The sequence below is a fragment of the Larimichthys crocea genome, chromosome XIII (genome assembly GCF_000972845.2).
Source record: "Larimichthys crocea isolate SSNF chromosome XIII, L_crocea_2.0, whole genome shotgun sequence".
NCBI classification, from domain to species: Eukaryota; Metazoa; Chordata; class Actinopteri; family Sciaenidae; genus Larimichthys; species Larimichthys crocea.
The window spans coordinates 15,072,288-15,081,739 of record NC_040023.1 but is presented as its reverse complement, the minus strand read 5'-3'; the positions used below and the strand labels follow the sequence as shown (position 1 = coordinate 15,081,739).

General features: G+C 41.2%; 1 protein-coding gene across 1 annotated transcript; it reads left to right on the top strand.

Moving 5' to 3' along the window:
- The first annotated feature begins 6 nt into the window (after positions 1–6).
- dbpb (D site albumin promoter binding protein b) lies at positions 7–8,740 on the top strand. Its single transcript, XM_019253464.2, has 5 exons — positions 7–464; positions 667–955; positions 1,635–2,120; positions 5,341–5,597; positions 6,361–8,740. The coding sequence occupies exons 2-5, from the start codon at positions 766–768 to the stop codon at positions 6,574–6,576; spliced, it is 1,149 nt and encodes a 382-aa protein (XP_019109009.1). The 5' UTR covers positions 7–464; positions 667–765; the 3' UTR covers positions 6,577–8,740.
- Positions 8,741–9,452: the final 712 nt, after the last annotated feature.

Here is a 9,452-nt window from a genome sequence, read left to right as displayed (position 1 = left end):
GGACGGCAGAGCGCGACAGCAGAGGAGAGAAACACCAATACAACTTGTCATTTGACCAATACAGCCACTGCCGCCGCCGTCGTCGCTCTCTGTGTGTGTGTGTGTGCGTGTGTGTGTTTTTCTCTACACACTGTTTCCTTCTCGGTTGTTTTGTTTTGACGGAGGTTTTGCTTTGCAACTATTTCTGCTCCTTCTTTTTGATCACCGGACGATTAACTCGGGATATTTTTTTTTTAACTCTTGGTAAACATTGTCGTGTCCGTGCAGTTGTGCAGATTTTATTGTCTTTTTTTTTTTTTTTCGCATTTGGACAGTATTCTCTTACTCAGATGGTCTGAGTGTCCCTCCCACACCGGTCCTCTGAGAATAAACAGCTTGATCTACTGAGCAGTTTGCAATGGAATATTTCGATGAAAATATTTCTGCAAAGAAATAAAGGAGCTCTTCATAACTACAAGTGAAAGGTAAAAGTTGCATGTGTTTTTTTTTTTTTTTTNGAAAGGTAAAAGTTGCATTTTTTTTTTTTTTTTTTTTTAACTTTTAAAACTGCGTCATTAATTATATGTTCATGCTTCTAATTACAATGGTCTCTTTATTCTGCATGGACACTTCTCAAAACTATCTCTCTTTCTGCCCCTCCACCCCCTCCTGCACATTCACGCACAGTCATCCAGCACACTTGTCCTATTGGTAGGGACTCCGGTCAGTTTGCCACGCCCCTTCAAGTGCCCCCAGGTGTGTTTCTGCGACCCCGTCTGGTCCAGGATGTCCAGGCAGCTCTCCCAGCTTCCGACCCCCGACCTCCCAGCTGGTGCAAGCCCACAGTTTGGAACTTGTACTCAGCCTGCAGGCTCCCTAACAGGGGGGCATCTCAACTCCATGACAGGTCTCAAGTCCCTCCTGCAGCACCCCATAAAGGGCGACCAACGTTTAAAAACCCCATGTGATACAAAAGGTGAGAAACTCATCTCTCATTTTGATGAATTAGTACTATATACCAGTGTTGTTTGCACCTGACACAGTCTATCTTCAATATGTGCAATGAACAGAGCATTAATAAATCATACCAGTCTGTTCCACCCACTGTTGTTTTTACTGTAATACAAAAATTATTATATAACAAACAGTACATTTGTCATATTTACTGGCACAAAAGTTTGTAGCACCATCACACATTCATGATGACTCTTCCATGACCCTGACAAGTATTCACCTGGATTATAATCCCTGCTTCAAATTAGGATCCAGATTAAATGTGTGAATGAGTTTAGCTTTAATGCCGTGCAGGAATGTGTTCTGGTTTGCTTACTGTGCCAAAACGCACCTTCAACTATTGTGAGATTTGTTCAGAAGCTTATGTATATGTTATAACAACAAATTGGTTTTCGGCTCTTGCTTAATGCTGCAATTCAGCTGCCATCTGGTCCATCTGTGAGCGTGTTTGTGTATGTGTGTCTGAGACATGGGATGAGATTATGCACACGTGCATCTTATGGATACACCTGCCACCAATATGGAGAGTGGATGCTAGCATCCATTTGCCACAGAATAAATCTTTTCATGTGTGCTGAAAGCTCTTCATAATCGGTACTAATTCCGTACTAATCATCATTTTGCTTTTCTGTCTCCGGCAGACAAAGAGAGAGAGAGGCAGGACCTTGAGGAGGACTCCATGGGAGGGTGCCCCATCAGGAATGGCAGTGGAATAGGCAACAATAATAGCAGTAATGGCTGTGGAGGAGGAGGTGGCAGTGGCGGCGGAGGTGGTGGTGGTGGTGGAAATGGAGGAGGAAGTTTCAACCAGTTCTTGGGGCCTCTCTTGTGGGATCGCACCCTGCCTGCAGATGGGGGGCTCTTCCAGCTTCAGTACATGGACTTGGAGGAGTTTCTGACTGAAAATGGAATGGGCAACATGCATAACAACAACAGCTCCAGCTCAGCCCAGATCCCCTCACAGAGCTCCCAGTCAGCCGTTCCCAACCAGAGCTCCCAGTGCCTACCCCCCTCATCCCCACCCGGCTCTTCGTCTTCATCACCTTCTTCCTCTTCTTCCCCATCACTCATTGGCTTGGAGGTGGCTCAGCCACAGAGTCTTGCGGGAGGGACTGACTGTCTGCATGGTGAGTTCACAGAGCATTTTGTTCTTAGCTGAATAGATGGACAGCTGAACCAGTAAAAAAAAATAATAAAACGAACAAGGACAGTTCATTCTTCAAGGTTTGTCCATATCAGCTCAAAACAGCAATTTCATGGAAGAAGGTTCTGCAAACTTTGCAGAGTTGACAAGCTGAAAGAGACAATTTGTTCCCTGATATGAGACTAGTAGACCCCACAATTCAATAATGGTTGAGATGTAATCAAGGTTATGTGATGTGCTTATAGTGTTCCCACGGGCTAGTGATTCAGCATTTTAGGCTCTCCTTTGAGTTTATAGCAAATACCATGGTGACCAAGCATTTTTCTGTCCTGTGGGGGACAGACTGAAGCCAGGAGAAACAGTCACATGGCTCGAAATGCAAAGTCAACTTGAGAGAGAAAAAAACAGAGCGTAGAAATGGCTGCTTAACAAGGACTGACATTTATTTTTCATTTTGTAGCACGGTGCTGTGTTAAAAGTTGGGCGCAGGAGCCAGGGAGAAAAAATAAACAGGAGAGGTGGAGGATTTAAAGAAAAAAAGAAAGTCTTGAGCTATTTGATGAGTCAACCTCATAGCAATGACAAGGAGGTTTGGTTTAGTTTGGCATGTGAGCTGTGTACTGCAGTGTACAACACAATCAGCATTCAGTCCCAGCCAATTATTAATGTGCAGCAGGGTCAAAACAGTACTAAAAGAGAGAGGGAGAGGGAGAGATGTGTGTGGAGTGTTTGCGGTTGCGTGTCTTTAAATCTCTCCCCGCTTCACACGCCACAGCCATGTGTACGCGTCAGTACACGTGCCGAGGCCGAGAGTACTGGAGTGAGAGAACTAGAGGCAGGGCCAGTAGACATGGAGGAGGAGCCCACAGGAGGAGGGACAGACAGAGCAACAGGAAGAGTTTCCCAGTGCTGCTGGACTTCAAACGGGAACATTTGATCAACAACAATGAATAACATTAACTGCACTGATATCCAGAAGAGAATTATATACTGTATGGGATGAAGCAGGACTTTTAATTCAGTCTGCAAGTGACAAAGAGCATGTCTATAAACTGATAATGCATTTTTATTGCTCCATGCTTTTGAATTACAATCCCTGATCATAAAATCTCACAATAACAGATTCTAATCACAAAACATATTAAATAAAAAATACAATCTTTGATCAAAAGTGAAATATTTTGAGCCTTTATACATATTATTCTGTGGCTTAGATGAAATTAGAGAAGCTCTATTCTAATACACATTAACATAAAGGTGCCTGACTAACAGCTGCTTCATAAATATCGTATGGGGCAACACCTAACAATGTGTGATCACATTAGGTATCTAAAGAGCAGAGCTACTGCTGGCCTTCTCAGCAGTGTCAGGCCTTCTTGGAATGCTGTTGTACGAGTCCTGAAATGTGTGTAGTCACGTATTGGACTATTCCTTCTTAAGTGCAAGCCTCCTCTTCTCTGAGGCTTTGAAGCACGTGGACAAACATGCACCAAATCAACTTAGTAAGTGTGCATTCCTCAGCTTCCCAAAACGCAGGGAGAGGCAACTTTGTACCTCAGGAGGGCTTGAGGGTTTGCAGGTTTTCATTCCAACAATACACTACACCAGGTGATTGCACTGACTGGTTCCTGCTGTTGGGCCGAAGCAGGAGAAATCGTTTAAATCTTTGTTATAGAGAGAAGATATTTTCTGGCCTCTGTGGCGCTTGGTTTCCTAGTGTCCACACCAAGATTCAGTGATGTTTAGACCCGCTGATAATGTTATGGGACATGCATGACTTCATCTTGGTGCCTGTGAAAGCAATCATTCATTTGTTTTGCTGTGTTATTATGGAGGCACCGTCATTGTGGAACATGGGAATGTCATGAGGGAATACTTTGCACCTTTGGGTGCACCTGGTGTGAAAACATGTTCTTACATTATATAGCAATCATGTCATAGCTGCTCATATATCACAGATCCACAGATAACAGGTGGAAACACAGATCACAGATAGAGTGGATGGTTTTGTTTTTCTCCTGCCTGTTCTTCCCAGCGCTGTGTTCAAGTGTTTGAAAAGAGTTTGTACTTTTCATATAGTTCTTGTATAGTGTTTCCACGCGGTAAGTCTGCATTAATTACGAGGTTTGCTGAACTTGAGATGCACAGGTTTTGTTTAGACTCTGTTGATGCAGTCTTGAGGTCCTGTGTAAGGCTGCAGGGTTATGGTGTTAAATGGCTATCCTGTTATGTATCCTTCAACTCCTGACTGAAGTTTTCTTTGTCATATAATGTGATTTTTTAAAGCTGCAGGTAGCATTACTCTGACATTGTGATAGAGTTGTTTTTGTTCTATGAAAATTAGCCATCCAGACCCTATAAGAGTGTTGACTGTGCTGTTTGTATGGGGTTCTGTGCTCCTATAGGGAAAGAAACTCAGCTGAGTGAGGAGCATTGGGCCTTAAAGGGGTAGGGTGAGGTATAGCCCTATACTGGCCCCACTTAAAGAAACTGGTTTTAAGGGGAGGGGTAAAAAAAAAAGTTACATAACATTTCCACTTTTAGATTTCTCTATTGGTATTTAGTTCTGGATGTTGGCTTTGGTCTACCAGAATCTGTGGTCTTGGTTAATAATAGTACCAATAGAAATCATGTGGTTGTTTGCTTAAGGAGATTCAATAGGATCCCCAGGAACATTAGGACTACAGTTATGTTTTTATAGCAGTAGTACACATCATGACAGATACATGATGATCATTTGCAGGGGTGTAATATGTTATATATTATATACATCAGTCTTTGATCTGACTTAGTATGCTAATAAACTGGAGCATTTCTCACTACAGCAACCTGTAGCTGCATTATATCTGTTAACTTATACCAAATTATATCATATTATATAATCACATGTTTTTGCTGGGTATATTCCCAGAATCTTCTTTTAAAGATGACTTTGTCCCTGAAAACCTTGCTGTCCATTAGCTGACAGAGGGAAGTCGTCAGTTCTTTGGAAGCAGTGAAGGGCAAAGGAATGTTGTTTGTTGTTTATAATGCTAAAACAGTGGCTCTCTGCTTCCACCTGGTGGTCATCATCATGTAATACTGCATGTGTTTATATCGTCTTACTGAACTGCTGCGATCAGCTCGACAGTGTTATCAATTGCAGGATAAATGTAGATCGATGAAAAGCATGTAAAGTATATTGTCCTCTCTTTTAATTTCAGGGAGTCAGACGAGTATGAACGACTCCTGTGAGTCGCCCTGCTCCTCCACCTCGTCCTCCTGTCCACCTCTGCTGACGCCCACAGGCAGCGGGCCAGATGTGGTTGGGATGTTTGATATGGATCAATCAGACACTATGTCCAACTCCTCTGGCCAGCAGAACTTCGACCCTATCAGGCACTCCTTCAGCGAAGAGGAGCTTAAGCCACAGCCAATGATCAAGAAGGCCCGCAAGATCCTGGTGCCCGATAACATGAAGGTGAGTCGATTTTGCACCTCAGGAGGGAAGTAAATTTAGACCATGATTAAGTCATTTTATCGCATCATAAATTAATTCATATTAAGTTGACAGGACATCTTCAAATTCCTTATTTTGGCCAACCAGTGGTGCAACACCCAAACATGATTCATTTACAACAATATAACAAAGAGCAAAAGAGTAAATCCTCAAACTTGAGATGACAATTGATTTAAATAATTGATCAAATTGTTTGCAGATTCTAATTGTTATAGCTCTAATTATAAGGTATACACTACTAAATTAAGGGAACGTGCACACATTAAACACACAAAATGGTAATATAAAAACCTTTTTTATTATTGGACTACTGTAAATAAGTAAGGAAGTAAATATGTATTTATATAGCACAGAAGTTTTTTACAATAAAAGTATTAAATATCAAAGAAGCAGGATAGTAATCAACACAAAATTTGTAAGCAGTGAAATGTAGTTTGTTTGCATACTTTATTTGCCCTCAGACACAAAGTCAGTGCAGACCAAACTCCAAGGATGAAGCATCTGAAAAGAACATGTCCTACTGTACACTCATTCATGGCCAAACACCCACATTACTGATAACAAGATCGGAGTTTGGCTGTACAAGAGTAGTACACACTTCTTGAGAAACCAGTCTGACCATTCATTGATTATTTTATTGAAGTACTTCCTAATAATTCCCTGATCAACTAAAGTAAATAATCTGATTGGGTAATCAATGTTTTATTTTTGTCTGTCCACTTAGGATGAGAAGTACTGGTCCAGGAGGTATAAAAACAATGAAGCAGCGAAGCGCTCCCGAGATGCTCGCCGTCTTAAGGAGAACCAAATATCAGTGCGTGCCGCCTACCTGGAGAGAGAGAACGCCGCCCTCCGACAGGAAGTGGCCGAGATACGGAAGGAACTGGGCCGCTGTCGCAACATCCTTAGCAAATACGAGAACCGCCTCGCTGACCAGTGATGAAGGCGTGGAGCAAATTCAGGAAGAGGAGGAAATAAAAGCTGGATTAAATTGAAGACTCTGAATATTTTTAGGGTGGCACGATGGACAGAATGGGGTCAAGAAAAATGGTGATGATGATGAGGAAGCTGATGATTATGATGATGAATGTATAAGACAAGGAGAGGGTTTGTGTAATGAAGCTCAGGTGTCTCGTTTTGTTGAGGTGTCAGCTCTTAAATGGTGAAAGACAGAGAGAATAATTTAACAGATGAAAGATGTGACTTTTAAGAGTTTTGTTATTGGAGAATTGTATATTTTTATAATACTTAAGAAAAATTAGAGGGAGAGCAAATTTGGAGAATAATTTTGTATATTTTCTACATGGCGGGGACATAGAGACAGGGCAAAGCTATAGTAAATATGTTTTTATTATAGATGAGTCAGGAGATGTTTAACAGGTGGTCAGCCATCGATGGGTATTTTTCGACTTGATTATTATAGTCAGGATGCAGCAGCAGGGGCGAGGATGCATGTAACAATTGTAATATAGAGAGCAAAAATGATCTTATAATCGTATAGTTCAACATTTTTGTGGATTTTACTCAAGCACTTAATTTCTTTCCTGTTATGTTTCTGTCACTGGGAATGGGCATGCTAGAGAGAGACAAGAGGAGACACCATGTAAACAGTCCAGCACTATCTTCAACACTTGTCTCGTGCGTTCTTTTTTAATAACTTCATCCTTTATAATTAACTTTGAGTCCCCCAACAATATTAGTTCTTTGTACTTTGAGCTTAACTTTATGCGCTTGGTACATCTTTCTCTAGTCCATACTTGTATCTTTGACTCTCTCTTTTTTCTCTATCACAGCTGACTGCTTTTAATCTTCTCTGGTGTTTCGTATCTTTACTAAAGTTGGTGAAAGCCTACTGTTGTGATGCCCCCTCCACTAACTCTGCTCCTCTTGATCCTCTCTTTGAATTGTTAGGACATTTCTGTTCCTCTGTTTCTATATCCAACTGCTCTATTTCTGTCCGCTCTCACTTACAGCCAATCCCCTCGCAGTTATGTGCAAACTCTTCCCATAACATTTTGTCCCTGCGTCTCTCTTGTACCTCGATGGTGCATAGAGTAGTTCAAATCTCAGTGTTGTAACATATTCTGAAATAGTAATCAATCCTCCCAAGTAAAAACGCACATCGTTACTTTATTGTACTTTATGAACACACTTTAATTAGCATTATTATTGGGGGAGGGTGGTGTTGTGTATATTGGATAGGCCTATACTGTTCTGTGTATTTGATGTATTCCAGGAGATGGGTTCCCATTGAGTGGAATGGTGTTAATTTCTCAGATTTCTGGGAGAAATAAAAGCCAAAATTTCCTATGTTGATCCACAAAGCTTGTTGCTATTTAGTGCTTTTTTCAATATTGCTCCTTCTTTACTGTTTACTCCTGTTATCTATAAAACTTCTCTGTGTACCCACAACACCTACACAGGGGCATGGTACACTATGTTATGTTCCTGAGGGAGGGATGACTAGTAATAGAGTGTGATTTTAATCCCCTTAATGACCATAATGAATAGTTACCATTACTGCTATTATTATTGTTATGATTATGATGATTATCCCTCTTGTTGTTGCTGTTTCTATATTATTGAATGATTTTCTTTCTTTGGATGAACATGATCTGTTGCACCTTGAAACATCTTCAGTGTTCCTCAAAGACAGTTCAAATGGAGAAGAAAACCCTCACCGTCTGCTATTTGCATCCTGTCTCAGACCTCCAGACATTACTCGGACACTACTGCCACCTTGGTTTCTTTGACCATGGATTTCACAAGCGTGGCTCGATAACTTGAACTTGATGTTCATGCAGACTTATTTTACCTTTCATGATGACCTCCCCAGCGGTGTATGGACTATGCACACTATCAATATGCTCCTTGTTGGTTTATTTCAGCCTTTATCATCTCAATCAGTGATTGTTTGCTCTCCCAACAGGATTTAGGATATCCTCACAGATATGGTTGATAAATCTTTTAGTGACTCTAATTGAACTACAACTGCCCTGCTGCATCAATTGTGTCCATGGTGCCCAGCCTACTCAGTGCAGGTTATTTGGATGTAGTCGAGATTTTTTTTTCCAAAAACACCAATAAAAGATTGTTCTCATTCACTACTGCTTTGCTTTTCTCAGGTGTTTTTCATCACGTTTATTGTTTTTAGTAGTCCTGCATGCTTCTCTTCAGCTTCGCGTGCCTGCATCTTGAATTAAAGCCCAGTTTGGACTGGGAGAACCGGCAACAAAGGTCAAATTTCTCGAGGACTATTACTTTTATTTATTTACTCAAGCCTGACAGCCAGACTAAAATATGTAGCGAAATCTCTCAGGAATATTTGTTTTGATGTCCTCTCTGTTTGTTCACGTTGTGTACATCTGTTTAATAGACAGAGCAGTCTAAATCTGCATTCTTGCACCAACAAAGCCAATGCTGCTCCCCCCTGGACATTTAAGCATTTAATGCACTGTGGGAATAAAGTGCTCACAAATAGGATTAATTCACCAGTGCAGCTGATTCCAAAATAAAAGCATCCATATTGGCGTGTAAATCATTAACAGAATGAAAGATATAAGACACAGTGGGCGGATGTATATGAGGAGCACTCATGACACCAAGTCAATCTATTGCCTTCTGTTATTAGCATTTCCTGTTTGTTTACTCCTATTTGTTTGTTGTGTGGTGAGCCAACAGTCATATCTGTCACCTCTTTATCTGTTGTCTCAATTGAAATGGGTGAAAGGTCCTTCAGAGCGGAATTTTCCTCAAATCTCTCCTCCTCAACACGAACCAGATGTGTGTTCCTGAGCTGTGCCCCCCTCCCCCCCC